At 36.9% G+C, this 17,735-nt stretch overlaps 2 protein-coding genes and 3 non-coding genes across 5 annotated transcripts; 3 read left to right on the top strand and 2 right to left on the bottom strand.

Moving 5' to 3' along the window:
- Window positions 1-3,137: 3,137 nt before the first annotated feature.
- LOC131932238 (protein mono-ADP-ribosyltransferase PARP14-like) lies at window positions 3,138-13,113 on the bottom strand. The gene is made up of 7 exons (XM_059289101.1): window positions 13,015-13,113; window positions 9,437-9,523; window positions 8,413-8,523; window positions 6,867-6,983; window positions 5,891-6,121; window positions 5,533-5,665; window positions 3,138-5,232 (listed from the first exon to the last, which is right to left on the bottom strand). The coding sequence occupies exons 2-7, from the start codon at window positions 9,494-9,496 to the stop codon at window positions 5,021-5,023; spliced, it is 864 nt and encodes a 287-aa protein (XP_059145084.1). The 5' UTR covers window positions 9,497-9,523; window positions 13,015-13,113; the 3' UTR covers window positions 3,138-5,020.
- LOC131932240 (uncharacterized) lies at window positions 9,885-10,430 on the top strand. The gene has a single exon (XM_059289102.1). The coding sequence runs from the start codon at window positions 9,885-9,887 to the stop codon at window positions 10,428-10,430; it is 546 nt and encodes a 181-aa protein (XP_059145085.1).
- An 802-nt stretch (window positions 13,114-13,915) lies between the features above and the next one.
- LOC131932245 (U4 spliceosomal RNA) lies at window positions 13,916-14,054 on the top strand. The gene has a single exon (XR_009384524.1). It is a non-coding gene; the product is annotated as a U4 spliceosomal RNA (small nuclear RNA).
- Window positions 14,055-16,342: 2,288 nt separating this feature from the next.
- LOC131932246 (U4 spliceosomal RNA) lies at window positions 16,343-16,481 on the top strand. The gene has a single exon (XR_009384525.1). It is a non-coding gene; the product is annotated as a U4 spliceosomal RNA (small nuclear RNA).
- Window positions 16,482-17,256: 775 nt separating this feature from the next.
- Window positions 17,257-17,395, bottom strand: LOC131932243 (U4 spliceosomal RNA). The gene has a single exon (XR_009384523.1). It is a non-coding gene; the product is annotated as a U4 spliceosomal RNA (small nuclear RNA).
- Window positions 17,396-17,735: the final 340 nt, after the last annotated feature.

Raw genomic sequence — 17,735 nt, 5'->3', positions numbered from 1 at the left:
CACCCTCCCCCCCCCCCTGCAGCCCCCCCCCCTCGCCCTCAGTCCACGCGTATGAACGTCATATATAAATGACCATGTACGCGGTAATTTAAAATAAAGCGATAAGCAAAAATAATAGACAAATATAATATGCTTACAGTGTAAAATTATATAAAAAACTGTTTGAAGAAAAAAAAAGTAAAAAAAAACAATTGTTCAAAGTTAGTTGATTTTAACATTCGCTTGCTTTTGCAAACCTAACATTTCCAACTAGTTAACTTATGAAATACATTTACCAAAAACTATTTTTTATCAAACCTGTATTGGATAAGTATATATTGAGTGAGATCTCTTATAAAAAAAGAGTTAAGGCTGCCAGTTATGGTGATAACAAAACCGATCATCAGTGGCGTAGCCAGGAGTTGGTCATGGGAGGGGTTCAAATATTTTTCCATATGTATAAAATCATATATATATAGGGATGTGAGTCCATGGGAGGGGTTATAACCCCCCTAACCCCCCCCCCCCCTTGCCTACGCCACTGCCGATCATATTATTTGTTGGCAAAAATATTTTATTTAAAAAAATATTGTATGGCTTTCTTAACAAAGGAGGTCATGGAGAGGTGTTCGCTAGTTAAAAAAAAAACAACTTTTAAGTTATTTAAAAAATGTATGTGTAGCCTATAATTTAAAACGTCAATAATAACACCGATCTGTATATTCATTTTTTAAAACAGACAAGTGATACATGTTTTATTATTTAAAAACAAAATTGTGACTTTAAGGTTTTTAAAATAATACACACGGTACTTCGACAGGTAACTGAAATTTGTTTTTTAAAGTTAAAGGTGGGAGAATAAATCTGAAGACTACAATGTTTGTGGAATTAGTGTGTAGACTGGTGTGAGGGGAATTATTCTGGAGACTTAAAGTGTGAGGGGTATTAGTCTAGACACTACAATGTGAGGGGAATTAGTCTAGACACTGCAATGTGAGGGGAATTAGTCTAGACACTACAATGTGAGGGGTATTAGTCTAGACACTACAATGTGAGGGGAATTAGTCTAGACACTGCAATGTGAGGGGAATTAGTCTAGACACTGCAATGTGAGGGGAATTTGTCTACACTACAATGTGAGGGGAATTAGTCTAGACACTACAATGTGAGGGGAATTTGTCTAGACACTGCAATGTGAGGGGAATTTGTCTACACTACAATGTGAGGGGAATTAGTCTAGACACTACAATGTGAGGGGAATTAGTCTAGACACTGCAATGTGAGGGGAATTAGTCTAGACACTACAATGTGAGGGGAATTAGTCTAGACACTACAATGTGAGGGGAATTAGTCTAGACACTACAATGTGAGGGGAATTTGTCTAGACACTACAATGTGAGGGGAATTAGTCTAGACACTGCAATGTGAGGGGAATTAGTCTAGACACTACAATGTGAGGGGAATTAGTCTAGACACTACAATGTGAGGGGAATTAGTCTAGACACTACAATGTGAGGGGAATTTGTCTAGACACTACAATGTGAGGGGAATTAGTCTAGACACTACAATGTGAGGGGAATTAGTCTAGACACTGCAATGTGAGGGGAATTAGTCTAGACACTACAATGTGAGGGGAATTAGTCTAGACACTACAATGTGAGGGGAATTAGTCTAGACACTACAATGTGAGGGGATTTTGTCTACACACTACAATGTGAGGGGAATTTGTCTACACTACAATGTGAGGGGAATTAGTCTAGACACTACAATGTGAGGGGAATTAGTCTAGACACTACAATGTGAGGGGAATTAGTCTAGACACTACAATGTGAGGGGAATTTGTCTACACTACAATGTGAGGGGAATTAGTCTGGACAATACAATGTGAGGGGAATTAGTCTAGACACTACAATGTGAGGGGAATTAGTCTAGACAATACAATGTGAGGGGAATTAGTCTAGACACTACAATGTGAGGGGAATTTGTCTACACTACAATGTGAGGGGAATTAGTCTGGACAATACAATGTGAGGGGAATTAGTCTAGACACTACAATGTGAGGGGAATTAGTCTGGACAATACAATGTGAGGGGAATTAGTCTAGACACTACAATGTGAGGGGAATTTGTCTACACTACAATGTGAGGGGAATTAGTCTAGACACTACAATGTGAGAGGAATTAGTCTAGACAGTACAGTGTGAGGGGAATTAGTCGAGACACTACAATGTGAGGGGAATTAGTCTAGACACTACAATGTGAGGGGAATTAGTCTAGACACTGCAATGTGAGGGGAATTTGTCTAGACACTACAATGTGAGGGGAATTAGTCTAGACACTACAATGTGAGGGGAATTCATCTAGACACTGCAATTTGAGGGGAATTTGTCTACACACTACAATGTGAGGGGAATTTGTCTACACTACAATGTGAGGGGAATTAGTCTAGACACTACGATGTGAGGGGAATTTGTCTACACTACAATGTGAGGGGAATTAGTCTACACACTACAATGTGAGGAGGAATTAGTCTACACTACAATGTGAGGGGAATTAGTCTAGACACTACAATGTGAGGGGAATTAGTCTAGACACTAAAATGTGAGGGGAATTCGTCTAGACACTGCAATATGAGGGGAATTTGTCTAGACACTACAATGTGAGGGGAATTTGTCTAGACACTGCAATGTGAGGGGAATTAGTCTAGACACTACAATGTGAGGGGAATTAGTCTAGACACTACAATGTGAGGGGAATTTGTCTAGACACTACAATGTGAGGGGAATTAGTCTAGACACTGCAATGTGAGGGGAATTAGTCTAGACACTACAATGTGAGGGGAATTAGTCTAGACACTACAATGTGAGGGGAATTAGTCTAGACACTACAATGTGAGGGGAATTTGTCTAGACACTACAATGTGAGGGGAATTAGTCTAGACACTACAATGTGAGGGGAATTAGTCTAGACACTGCAATGTGAGGGGAATTAGTCTAGACACTACAATGTGAGGGGAATTAGTCTAGACACTACAATGTGAGGGGATTTTGTCTACACACTACAATGTGAGGGGAATTTGTCTACACTACCAATGTGAGGGGAATTAGTCTAGACACTACAATGTGAGGGGAATTAGTCTAGAACTACAATGTGAGGGGAATTAGTCTAGACACTACAATGTGAGGGGAATTAGTCTAGACACTACAATGTGAGGGGAATTTGTCTACACTACAATGTGAGGGGAATTAGTCTGGACAATACAATGTGAGGGGAATTAGTCTAGACACTACAATGTGAGGGGAATTAGTCTGGACAATACAATGTGAGGGGAATTAGTCTAGACACTACAATGTGAGGGGAATTTGTCTACACTACAATGTGAGGGGAATTAGTCTGGACAATACAATGTGAGGGGAATTAGTCTAGACACTACAATGTGAGGGGAATTAGTCTGGACAATACAATGTGAGGGGAATTAGTCTAGACACTACAATGTGAGGGGAATTTGTCTACACTACAATGTGAGGGGAATTAGTCTAGACACTACAATGTGAGAGGAATTAGTCTAGACAGTACAGTGTGAGGGGAATTAGTCGAGACACTACAATGTGAGGGGAATTAGTCTAGACACTACAATGTGAGGGGAATTAGTCTAGACACTGCAATGTGAGGGGAATTTGTCTAGACACTACAATGTGAGGGGAATTAGTCTAGACACTACAATGTGAGGGGAATTCATCTAGACACTGCAATTTGAGGGGAATTTGTCTACACACTACAATGTGAGGGGAATTTGTCTACACTACAATGTGAGGGGAATTAGTCGAGACACTACAATGTGAGGGGAATTAGTCTAGACACTACAATGTGAGGGGAATTAGTCTAGACACTACAATGTGAGGGGAATTAGTCTAGACACTAAAATGTGAGGGGAATTCGTCTAGACACTGCAATATGAGGGGAATTTGTCTAGACACTACAATGTGAGGGGAATTAGTCTACACACTACAATGTGAGGGGAATTAGTCTACACACTACAATGTGAGGGGAATTAGTCTGGACACTACAATGTGAGGGGAATTAGTCTAGACACTACAATGTGAGGGGAATTAGTCTAGACACTACAATGTGATGGGAATTAGTCTAGACACTACAATGCGAGGGGAATTTGTCTACACACTACAATGTGAGGGGAGTTAGTCTAGACACTACAATGTGAGGGGAATTAGTCTAGACACTACAATGTGAGGGGAATTTGTCTACATTACAATGTGAGGGGAATTAGTCTAGACACTACAATGTGAGGGGAATTAGTCTAGACACTACAATGTGAGGGGAATCAGTCTAGACAGTACAGTGTGAGGGGAATTTGTCTACACACTACAATGTGAGGGGAATTTGTCTACACTACAATGTGAGGGGAATTAGTCTAGACACTACAATGTGAGGGGAATTAGTCTAGACACTACAATGTGCGGGGAATTAGTCTAGACAGTACAGTGTGAGGGGAATTAGTCGAGACACTACAATGTGAGGGGAATTAGTCTAGACACTGCAATGTGAGGGGAATTAGTCTAGACACTGCAATGTGAGGGGAATTAGTCTAGACACTACAATGTGAGGGGAATTAGTCTAGACACTACAATGTGAGGGGAATTAGTCTAGACACTACAATGTGAGGGGAATTAGTCTAGACACTGCAATGTGAGGGGAATTAGTCTAGACACTGCAATGTGAGGGGAATTAGTCTAGACACTGCAATGTGAGGGGAATTAGTCTAGACACTGCAATGTGAGGGGAATTAGTCTAGACACTGCAATGTGAGGGGAATTAGTCTAGACACTGCAATGTGAGGGGAATTAGTCTAGACACTGCAATGTGAGGGGAATTAGTCTAGACACTGCAATGTGAGGGGAATTATTCTACACACTAAAATGTGAGGGGAATTAGTCTACACTACAATGTGAGGTGAATTATTCTGGAAACAACAGTCTCAGGGGAACTATTCTGGAAACTACAATGTGGGTATGTTAGTCCGAAGACTACGACTTCTTCCAAAAAAAATCCTTCATCATTTTCAGCCCATTCACGGTCAAGGTACCTTTAGCAGTGAAGGACAAACTTTTCCAATCAGCGCTGGTTGTCACGTTGTAATCTAAGGCAGAGTCAGTATCGCCTGAAGACAAAGAGAGTGAGACGGTGGAGTCTCCCGTGTCCTTTTCTTCAATCTTGGGCGCCCTGATGTTTATACCAGCTAGTAGAGAGGTTTAAAACAAAGTTATTCTTCTTGTTCTTAAAGAATGTGAATTAAAAAACCAATTATTTTCTACAAACTCTATTTGTTCAAATTATCTTCAATACAAAATACAACATCGTGGAAAATTCCCTACACTCCAACAATCCTCACCTCTCCAATCACAAAATTAAAAAGAAAATAAATACATCGTCATCGGAGTCAAGATTAATTTAATTGTAAATAGAATTGGCTATATATATATATATATATATATATATATATATATATATATATATATATATATATATATATATATACCTGTCTGTAGTCTTTGTCTCTCTATGCCTTCGAAGGCGGTCAAGCCAGATATATCAGTCCTGAATTTCTTTGAATCCTCTGGGCTTAAGAAGTTCATTCCAGACAAAAACATCTTTGCCATTTGGAGGAAAACCTGTAATATTAAAATGTTGGTTGCTAATTCAATTTAAGGCCAAAACAATACCTTCTTATAAGATTAAATGCTTTATAATAAACGTTCTCTATCATATATATATATATATATATATATATATATATATATATATATATATATATATATATATATATATATATATATATATATAAATATATATATATATATATAATTTATGCTTGTATATACTTGTACACGCCATACCTGTATCGACGCTTGTTGAGTTATGTCGTAAAGGGGAAGAACAATGTATACAGTTTTCAGGGACGTAGCTTCACACGCAACGAAGTACGAGACGATGGCTTTGAGTGTGGCCTCGGCGACTGCCCATTGTGGGTACTTGAACCCACCCATGCCTAGTGCTGGTAATGCAATGCTTTTGTAATTCTGTTCAGAGGCTATGTTCAGGCATTCAAGCACACTGGAGAACAGTCCCTGAGGCAGAGAGAGAAGTTAAATAAGGAAAACATAAATATTAAAAAAACCTTGTTACATATAGGCTTGTGTTAAGCGATACATGACTGATCCAGCTATTATTTTTTTTTATCCATAATTAGGGCCCAAGTAATTACTTGGGCTTTCGAGCATGGAGTATCAGCCTTTGTTCATATTGAAAGCGACATTAAACTCATTTACTTAATTAAAAGGTCAAAATAGGGACGAATAAAGTACTTTTTAGCCATAAGGTTATTAAGGTTAGTTCATCATTGCTTGTATAGTCTCAGCTTGTTATGTTTCCGCGATATTAAAGGTTCACTTTTTGAACTAATCCGCTGTACGCAAAACAGGAGGGTAGTCGTACTTTTACAAGTCAGAAACATTATTTGATCACATCCTTCCAGTTGGATTTGTTAGATTGGATCATCAATTATTTGACTAAAGCACGTAAAAATGCAATGGTAAATATTTCTGATCAGCTCTACTTCACCTAAATAAAAAGCAACCTTGTAACAGGTAGTTGGGTAAGTTAAACCTCATCGTTGGTAAGATCTACTTTACCTGCATAAATACAACTTCCCAACATATCTATTCGGTAACACACACCTCAATTTTGGTTCGCTCTACTTCACCTGCCCAAAAACCCACAAATCCCCAACGGGTCCATTGGGTAATACACACCTCAAATTTGGTAAACTCTACTTCACCTGCAAAACACAACTCCGTGACAGTTAACACAAACCTCATCGTTGCCGTCCTGCCAAGCCATCAGACAGACGAACATGATGCTGCGCACACGGTCTCTGAGGTTACCTGGTGTTGTGTTGATCACTTGACCGAAAGTTAGCTCCCCTGGTCTCTAAGATAACAAAAAAACAAAGTGTTGTTTTTAAGATTTTCACTCTTGGATAAATTATATTAGAAATATATTAAAGATAACAAAAAACAAACTGTTGTTTTTAAGATTTTCACTCTTGGATAAATTATATAAGAAATATATTAAATATAACAAAAAACAAACTGTTGTTTTTAAGATTTTCACTCTTGGATAAATTATATAAGAAATATATTAAAGATAACAAAAAACTAACTGTTGTTTTTAAGATTTGCACTCTTGGATAAATTATATTAGAAATATATTAAAGATAACAAAAAACAAACTGTTGTTTTTAAGATTTGCACTCTTGAATAAATTATATAAGAAATATATTAAAGATAACAAAAGACAAACTGTTGTTTTTAAGATTTGCACTCTTGGATAAATTATATAAGAAATATATTAAAGATAACAAAAACAAACTTGTTTTTAAGATTTGACTCTTGAATAAATTATATAAGAAATATATTAAATATAACAAAAAACAAACTGTTGTTTTTAAGATTTGCACTCTTGAATAAATTATATAAGAGATATATTAAAGATAACAAAAAACAAACTGTTGTTATTAAGATTTGCACTCTTGAATAAATTATATAAGAAATATATTAAAGATAACAAAAGACAAACTGTTGTTTTTAAGATTTGCACTCTTGGATAAATTATATAAGAAATATATTAAAGATAACAAAAAACCAACTGTTGTTTTTAATATTTGCACTCTTGAATAAATTATATAAGAAATATATATTAGATAACAAAAATCAAACTGTTGTTTTTAAGATTTGACTCTTGAATAAATTATATAAGAAATATATTAAAGATAACAAAAAACAAACTGTTGTTTTTAAGATTTGCACTCTTGAATAAATTATATTAGAAATATACTAAAGATAACAAAAAACAAACTGTTGTTTTTAAGATTTGCACTCTTGAATAAATTATATAAGAAATATATTAAAGACAACAAAAAACAAACTGTTGTTTTTAAGATTTGCACTCATGAGTAAATTATATTAGAAATATATTAAAGTTATGTAGGTTGTCCTGCTTGATTTCTTGGATATTAAATATGACGTGTTTTTTTTCAAGTACTTATTTTTAAAGTTAAATAAGTAAGAAATAAATGAGAAATAAGCATATGTTGAAAGTAATAAATGAAAAGAATTAATATTCTTGTTAATGTTCTTTCGCTTTTATACATAGCTTTATACAAAGTAAAGTGGCTCAATAATGAAGGAATGAAAAAAATATTTTTTTTAAATTAAAAATAAATAAATCTTACCTCCAATGTCCTTCGTCAAAAAAAAAAATAGCAAATAAATTGTGTAACAGTTTTAAAGTCATAGACACTTGAAAGACCAATACAAACCTAATGTAGCTACTAAAAAAATGTCAATAAAAAATTTACCGCATTTAGAGCGTTCTGTACTTCAGTTCCAGCCTTCTTTAGCACTTGGCCAGACAGCAAGCACTTTGACATCTGCTTGTGGCTGAGTGTGGAACTAACAATGGCGTCTGCCTGGGTACAAGAACAAGACGGATCTCACAATATGGTCGGGTGCTAGGGCATACGAGAGCTAACTCGGAAATCTCGAGTTTAAATCACAGACTCGAATAAGTAAGAAGGGAGAATAAAAGCGACGTATGGCATAGAACTGACCCCCATCACTCTATATGCCGAGTTCACTGTAAGACCGTCGAACTATAGGGCTGGTAAGTAGGTCACCAAACAGTTCATAGCTCATGCAGGCTTTATTGAGCCGTAGAACTGGTTGGTGACCTACTTACGAGCCCTATAGCAAACAGTTGACAGTTGATTTGCAATAGAGTTGTTTTTTTTTGTTTTTTTTTTTTTACTTTATTTTTATAAAGGTTCAAAAGTTCGTTAGGTGTGGGGCATTTGTAAGAAATGCTACGGCGGCTATGTTCAGTGTTTCTTCCAGACTTTTTTCTCCGGGGGTGCACTTGAAATTTTCGGGGAGGGGGGGTGGGGCAGACAAAAATTTTCGGGGGGGGGGAGGCAAACACTGTTAAAGCATATAATATGTTCTATATAAATTCCATTTCTTTCGGGGGGGGGGGGGGTAGACTTTTGTCGAGGGGGGGGGGGGCGGTGCCTCCCCGAACGGATGCCTTGAAGAAACTCTGGCTATGTTCTATTCTGTATGTTACATTACAAATTGTTTGGCTTCATGATAAAAAAAAGCGGAGTAAAATTAATTTTATTTAATGAATGAGTCATCTATATCTTATTGATTTACCCCATAAGAGAAACAAAACTCCTTGTCAGGAATTACAAAGTTTCAAGTCACCCCCCCCCCCCCCCCCACCCGAAGCATAATACTTGAAAAAAAAAAACCAGGAGACCACCACCTTGAACGGTGGCGTTAGACTATTGGGTCGGTTAAACAACAACGTTAACGACAACAAACCTTTTGATTGGTTATATCGCCGTTTACAAACTCCAACCGGAAGTTGACGGCATTGGACATGTTTGTTCAGCTTACGGATCAGACGTTCTGAAAAAAACAATATCTTAGGAGTACCACTGTTCAGGAGCGTAGCGAGGGGGGGGGGGCGGGGGTGCGGACCGCACCGGGTGACACCATTTAGGGGGGTGACACCAAGGCAAAAAATAGCAAAATATATAGAGAAAAACTTGAGGGGGGGGGGGTGCAAATCGAAAGTTCGAGGATGGGGGGGGGGTGTAAATCGAAAATTTGAAAGTTTGTACCCGGGAAGGGTCGCTACGCCTCTGGGGGGTGACACCATTAAGTGCCGCACCGGGTGACACCCGACCTCGCTACGCCATTGCCACTGTTTGATATATTTCTTCTAGGCTCGTGATAGAATAACGCGGTTGTGCCCCCTATTCTAAGCATGGGACATAATAACGTGGTTGTGCCCCCTATTCTAAGCATGGGACATAATAACGTGGTTGTGCTCCCTATTCTATGCAGGGGACATAATAACGTGGTTGTGCCCCCTATTCTAAGCATGGGACATAATAACGTGGTTGTGCCCCCTATTCTAAGCATGGGACATAATAACGTGGTTGTGCCCCCTATTCTATGCAGGGGACATAATAACGTGGTTGTGCCCCCTATTCTAAGCATGGGGCATAATAACGTGGTTGTGCCCCCTATTCTAAGCATGGGACATAATAACGTGGTTGTGCCCCCTATTCTAAGCATGGGACATAATAACGTGGTTGTGCCCCCTATTCTAAGCATGGGGCATAATAACGTGGTTGTGCCCCCTATTCTAAGCATGGGACATAATAACGTGGTTGTACCCCCTATTCTATGCAGGGGACATAATAACGTGGTTGTGCCCCCTATTCTAAGCATGGGACATAATAACGTGGTTGTGCCACCTATTCTAAGCATGGGACAGAATGACGTGGTTGTGCCCCCTACCCACTAAGTTTCCTGCGCTATATGTCACTCTCTTCCCAATCGTTCCTATTCTCCATACTTGTGAGTACTATTTATTTACATTCTTTAATCTCAATATAACTAACATGGACTACAGCTTGAAGGGTAATGAAATCATGTAAACAAAAGGGTCGCTACTCTAAATATACGCGAATACTTATAAGTAACAATCCAAACAGTACCCTCTAAGCTAGGCTAGGGACTATTTTAATGCACACATTTTCTTTGTCTTGTTCATTCATGAACTCATTAACGTTACATACAGATCTTCATACGGCGTTGTGGTCGAATGGTAGAGCACTTGAATGCTAACCCGATAGTCTGGAGTCAGTACTTAGACTACCCAGCTTCGGTAGTGAAAGTAAAGGCGGCTGGGCATAGGGCTGACCACATTATCCTTTCTTAGACTGAGGTACTGAAACAGGTGAACTCTACTTCACCTCCCCATGGACCGTAATTTTCGAAGGGGTACTTTACTTTTTACATACTTAAGCATAGAGTGGCAACACCCGATGTTAGAAGGAGATGATATCTAGTAAAGGGGGGGGGGGGGGTGAGGACACCTTGCGTACCCCATCGGGTGTCTCTAAACCAAGTAACGCCACTGCCCAACCCTGTATTTAGCTATATAACATTTCCTTAGGTCACTGCCCTATATATTGACATTTCTAGACACGAGATAATCGGCTGCTATACACAAGTATTTTTTTTATTATTAAAATGACGTAAGTCAAGGGAAGGCAGAGGGGGGGCGGGGGCTGCGGACTGTACCGGGTGACACCATTTATGGGGGTGACACCAAAAAATAGCAACATATATAGAGAAAAATTTGAGGGGGGGGGGGTGCAAATCGAAAGTTTGAGGGGGGGTGCAAATCGAATGTTTGAGGGGGATGCAAATCGAAAGTTTTTCCCTGGGAAGGGTCGCTACGCCTATGGGGGGGGGGGTGACACCATTAAGTGACACCCGACCTCGCTACGCCACTGAGGGAAGGTAACGTATTAATTGTACTGCAAATACATACGTTTTCTAGTCAAAATGGATTTTTTTTGTTGTTGTTGTAAAAGTCAGGGTCTTCTAAGACTGCTATTTACCACCCATTGGACACAATGAACGACTACCGCACTCATCCGTGTCATATATGTATTGTACATTGTCTATAATGTGAATTAAGCTAAAACGAATTATTTATCAAATAACGTTTTCATAAATTAATCAGATGTGATAAGGGCAAATTATACAAATCCTACCGTGTATCACGGATATCTTATATGAACATACACACATTATTTATCTTGTTATATCCCCTTTTAATTAATTTTCCTGGTGTTAAAGGGCGATAACAAGTGTGCCTCAAATAAATTCACATCGAGAATTTCCACACAAAAAAAGAATTTCCGAAAACTCGCTCGAATTTGGTCTAAAGTTTTATTACTAGCACAAACAAAAATAGTATTGTTACCATTTAATTAGTGAACAAAAAAGTAATATTTATTACAAGTATACATATCAGAGTATAAAAGTATATACATTATTGTATGTTGACAGCTACACCGATATGTTAGAGATTGAGCTAGTAGACCCTAAAATTTATAGGCTTACCTTATTATGTAATAACGGGAATATCCGATCTTGCTGTCTTTGTTTAATTAAATTATTCGGTAGATTATACAATTAACAATGTTTCTTTTCAAAATGAATAAATCACTAACTGAAATTCAAACGATAAATTCTATCAGTACTATTGTCTATTTTTGCATGTAGACTATGAGCAGACGATGAACTCAGGAATTATACATGTAGACAGACTAATTATAATTACAACGAGCCAACCCGCGGCATATCATACGCGGCTATTTAGTTGTTGTTTTTTCTACTTTTCAGTTATTCATAATTTGTGAATTTTTTGAATTCGACACTACCAACGCTGCCACTGAAAATATTTCTTAATAACACTATAAGTAGCTCGGTAAGGACGATAACCCCCCCCTCCCCTCCTTCACCCCCACCCCTCCGTTAAAGTAAACTCCACTTAGTTACCCCCCCCCCCCCTACGTTTAAAATCGTTTCAAACTAAATTATCTGCCCCTAATAGTCGTCACTAAACCCGGCTGTGTTTGTAATGTTTGTAAACATAAAGAGTGAACCACAACTCACCAGACCCATGTAGGGAGCACGTTTGCAGCTTGTTTTCTAGCGGCTCCCAGAAGAGAATTATATATATAGATATGTCGGAACCTAAATTTAGCAAGGAGACGTGGAACTTATTTATAGCCTAATCGTCTTTAAAGAAAAAAAAATTGTTTTTTTTTTTAAATTAGGATGCTCATATTGCAAAAATAATTACATATTATTTCAATTATATATTTCCCTTCGTTTAAATATTTAATAGTTTCAGTCTTGGAGGTAGCCTCAGCTAGAATAAAAATGATCAACGAATAGGAATAGGCGTAGCAAGGATCAGTTGGATAAAAAGAACACTTTTGGGTAAAAATAACACTTTAATAAAAATTGGCAAGTATTGCAGTTTTATAATGGGAATGTGAAATACATTTCAATAAATCGCCACTTACCTTACGATTAAATGCTACAATAATCACTCTAGTCTATCTTCAACCTCGTTGTTGCCTTACGTGTTTAGTCAATTATAAATAGGCGACCTTGACCTTTAAATATCCCCAGAAAACAACATTGGGAAAACCCCTCTTGTGTAATAAAAATGTATAATCATCATCTTTGATTGACTTAATAGTTCCGGAAATATTCTGAAAATTATAATAATATTTAAATTGGTGATAAAAATCTGGGTAAAGAATATAAAAGCTTAATATAATTATATAAGAACAGGTATAAAAATTTACTTTGGTTTGTTTATTTTTTTTTAAATACCAGTAGTAGGTAGACTTAGACACGAGATGACGGTGTATGAAATACTTAACTGCACTTGTAAAGAAAAACCAGCTATTTGTCCACTTTATTTTTCTTAATGTGTCAATTTAATTTAAAGACAGTAACATGGGCATCCGCAATGTAAAGGGTGAGGATGAGTAAGAGGATTCGACATAACCGTTTTTTCAATAGATTATAATGACACTTTTTGTGCTTTAACATCATTGGTTCAATATTGTTTTTTTTTTCCTAATAATTAATAGTTACATTGTAAATATTAGGTTTCCTTGATTCTTTCCCTTATCCTAAACAATGGTACATTCTGGGTTACCTTTCCTTCAAATAACAAAATTCCTCCATAGAGTGTAAATAATTGTATTTCTTCCAATATATATCTTATATTCTAATACGTTATTTGGATTATGTGAAACTAAATTGCAAAAAGCATGTATTACTAATTTTTATTAATTAGCTGTAAAAACTATTATAAACAGATATTTATTCCTTTGTATATTCTAATAGACTCAACCATAAGAATTTAACAGCAGAAGATACGTCGGGGGTAGAATGAGCTTAATCATTGTTATCTTTGCGCAGTGGCGGTACCATAGCCGATGAGGTTTTACCGAGGCGTGGTTATTGCTAGTTGAAAACTATTCCCAATACCCCGCACAGATGACCTTCACTGGTCGGCTCGTGCAATTTTTAACGGCTTCCTCTGGAGGCTTAACAATACAATGAAATGAATGGATCCTAAAGAAACTACTCAAAGTATGTTAAATATACGCAACATGAGCTTCGAACAATATAAATAGCTATTTTATAAACTAGTGTCAAGTTAATGTAGCCCTATTCCACACACGATATTTTAGGGACAATTCGCACACTATTTAACTATTTAAATTGACGCGTAGTACTACTAATTTAAGCATTCTTGTTACACAATCGACCTAATTTAAGTAAAGTAAGCTATTTAAAAATCTCGTATCAAGTAACGATTTTGCGTTGCATGTAGTCGAAGTAGCTATTTATGTAATAAAAAACACTAAATAGTTGTAACTACCATTTTAAGAAACTAGCCGGTGAATATAGAAATTAGCTAAGATGTAGTAAGCAACAGTAACAGGCACATTTCATCCTTGAATTTTATCATTTAGAGGGATCGGATACAATTGAAAACATCTCAAGTTCTCTAAATGAGAACTATTGTAATTTAATAATATTATAAATATTATAAATATAGTGGCCTAGAGGTAGAGAGCTAGGCTACTATCCTGAAAGTCCCATGTACGAATCCCAAGTCAGTAGAATATGTAAAATTCAAACTTGTTTAGGGGCCAATCATCTGTGAAGTCCACGAAAATTCTGAATTTAAGTCCCTCCCTTGTCGAGGTCGGAGATAGACTAGAGTGATTATTGTAGCTTTGAATCGTAAGTTAAGTGGCGATTTATTGAAATGTATTTCACATTCCCATTATTAAATTGCAATACTTGCCCTTGTCCACATACGTCAACTTTGAACTTACGCCCCGTAACCCCCAATTTCACGCCCCGTAACCCCCAATTTCAATGTACACACAAACGTAACAGTACTTTTTTAAATTACTTAAAATATACTAATTTTACAAGAAGCATTGTGTATGTGTACATCGTGATGCTAATGATTCCGTCATATGTAGAGATTTACTATCATCGTCAGTGTCAGAGTTTCTTCCAGGCATCTCTTCGGGGGGGGGGGGGGGGGGGGGGGCTTTGGAAAAAAAACTTCTACCGCCCCCCCCCCCCCCCCAACTAAAGGAAATTTATATAATTTATATAGAAAATATATACTTTAACAGTGTCCCGTCCCCCCCGAAGAAAGTCTACCGCCCCCCCCCGAAAATTGCAAGTGCCCCCCCCCCCCTCCCGGAGAAAATAGTTTGGAAGAAACACTGGACAGTGTCTGTTTTAAAATATTTGTATTTAGTGTACAATCTAGAGTTTGTTAGATAAAGAAAAAACATGGCATTAAGCATGAATAGCCATTATAACGAGAACATTTTATTTTAAGGGATTTATTTTTCTTAGTTTAACAAAAAAACTAATGAAGATATTGTCCATGCATGTTTTCTTGGTAGGGGTGGGGGGGGGGGGAGTTGTAAAATTATTATTTTCTCAGATCTGACGCAGCATCTGGGTAGTTCGTAACGCCAGGTTCGGTATCCTAAACGTTTCATTAACGAATGTTGACTACTAATTACATACTACAGAGCCACGAATGTCATTGGCCTACGTATTCAAACTATGAGTTTCTTACATGCTCAGTTTTTTATGTTGTTGTTGTTGATTTTTTTTTATGTTATTCATAACTAAACCCGAAAAGAGTCGTTAAACTGTAATGCATTTTACATGTTAGTTTTTTTTTATGTTTGTTGTGTGGGTAGTATTTTGATGTTAAATTGTAACATGTAGACTGCCACGTGGATCCATACCAATCCACCCCTCACCTCCCCCCCCTCGACTCTCAAGTCAACACGTGACCAAGAAATCTTACTACTTGGACTCACCGTCCTCGTCCTCCATCCCCTTCAGTTTGGATTTCATAAATCAACAATGTTACAAACCAAAAATAACGCTCATTTTTTTTTTTTTAAAGACAGACAATAATAATTTTCAATTACTTACATTATCTGCTGCACTTATTCTCTGTACATAATTTACGACCTTTGTTTTCAAAGCTTTCCTTATATATAACTCAATTGGAGAGTTCTATTGTATAGTGACTTAATCTTGTTTTTATCAAGCAATTTTAATTCTTAATTAATTAATAATTATAAATGCAAGATTTTATAAGTTTTCGAGATTTGTTCTTAGCATAAAGCGTAATTTGTTAGTATTGTTTTTTTTTATTTAAGGTACGAACATTTCACGCCTTAGAGTAAATATTTGTACTGACTTGTTTTCAAATATTAAAAACCATAAAAATTTAACAGCAGAAAATAGGTGGGGGGTAGATTGAGCCCATGAAAAGGTGGCTTTGCGCAGTGGCGGTACCATAGCCAATGAGGTTTTACCGAGGCGTGGTTATTGCTAGTTGAAAACTATTCCCAATACCCCGCACAGACGACCTTCACTGGTCGGCTCGTGCAATTTTTAACGGCTTCCCCTGGAGGCTTTGAAATACAATGAAAAGAATGGATCGCGATGAAATATCAGTAATCCATAGTTTGGAAATTTGACACCACCCCTCGTCCCCCGTGAAAGCAGCCGTCCGTGACGACAGTTTACAGATGACAATGAAGAGGCCAAGCAGAACTTCTAACGTCCCCTTAGTTTCCCCTTAGTGGGGTGAACCACAGCTCATATATATATATATATATATATATATATATATATATATATATATATATATATATATATATATATATATATATATATATATATATATAGCGAGGAGGAGGGCTAACTAGTCGGCTTGCATCGTCTTGCCTACATAGATATTAATTGACTACGAGGCAGGTTCAAAACTAATTGGTAGCCGCGCAGCTTAAAAGGAATATTGTTCTTAAGTTTTTTGGAATCAAATCTTATCATGTATCGGATAACTTAATTGGTGAATACGTTTCTCCTCATTTGGTGAAAGCCTATATAGTTTGGTCTATAGGTTGTAGCAAAATAACTATTCTAATAATAGTTCTAGGCTAGAGCTAGTGATAACAATTTTAATTGTATACTGGTATGTACTTCTTTATAATCTATAAAACATTTCATCAAAACACAGAGATGTAAAGACTGTAACTATAAATGTTATACTTACGATTCTTAGAGTACTAATAAAATTTTTAAAAATTTCGAATTTGAACTTTAACTAATTTTGCAGAGAAAGCATTTTATTAAGAATTAACAGGAAGAAATCAGGAGCCACTCTTTTCAGTTTACTGTAAAGCCTCCAGAGGAAGCCGTTAAAAATTGCACGAGCCGACCAATGAAGGTCGTCTGTGCGGGGTATTGGGAATAGTTTTCAACTAGCAATAACCACGCCTCGGTAAAACCTCATTGGCTATGGTACCGCCACTGCGCAAAGCTAACTAAATATGGGATTGATCTGGGTCCAGTCTATCGCCGGTTGCTAAAATTTCATGGTTTGGAAAATTTTGTATATTTAAAATCAAATAATTGTATTGAAAGATTATAAATATTCCTTATAAATAACGTAATATGCAAAAATTTAATTATTGAATTTTAATAGAATGTAGCATTTAATAAATTTATAATTAATTAGCTCAGCTGAGCTTAGGATAGATAATTTTAAGTAAATACGTGATCATTAATACAGTCCCTGTCTACATATACTATTCTCTACCTGGGAAAATGCGAGACACCACCACGTTAGGGCTTAGCCGATCCTACCCCGCTTTCTAGGCAT

This window comes from Physella acuta, unplaced genomic scaffold, assembly GCF_028476545.2.
Source record: "Physella acuta isolate Inbredline_101_S28 unplaced genomic scaffold, ASM2847654v3 ptg002118l, whole genome shotgun sequence".
In the NCBI taxonomy this organism is placed as follows: Eukaryota; Metazoa; Mollusca; class Gastropoda; family Physidae; genus Physella; species Physella acuta.
Note: the sequence above shows the minus strand (reverse complement) of the source record. Positions and strands in the feature narration are given on the sequence as shown.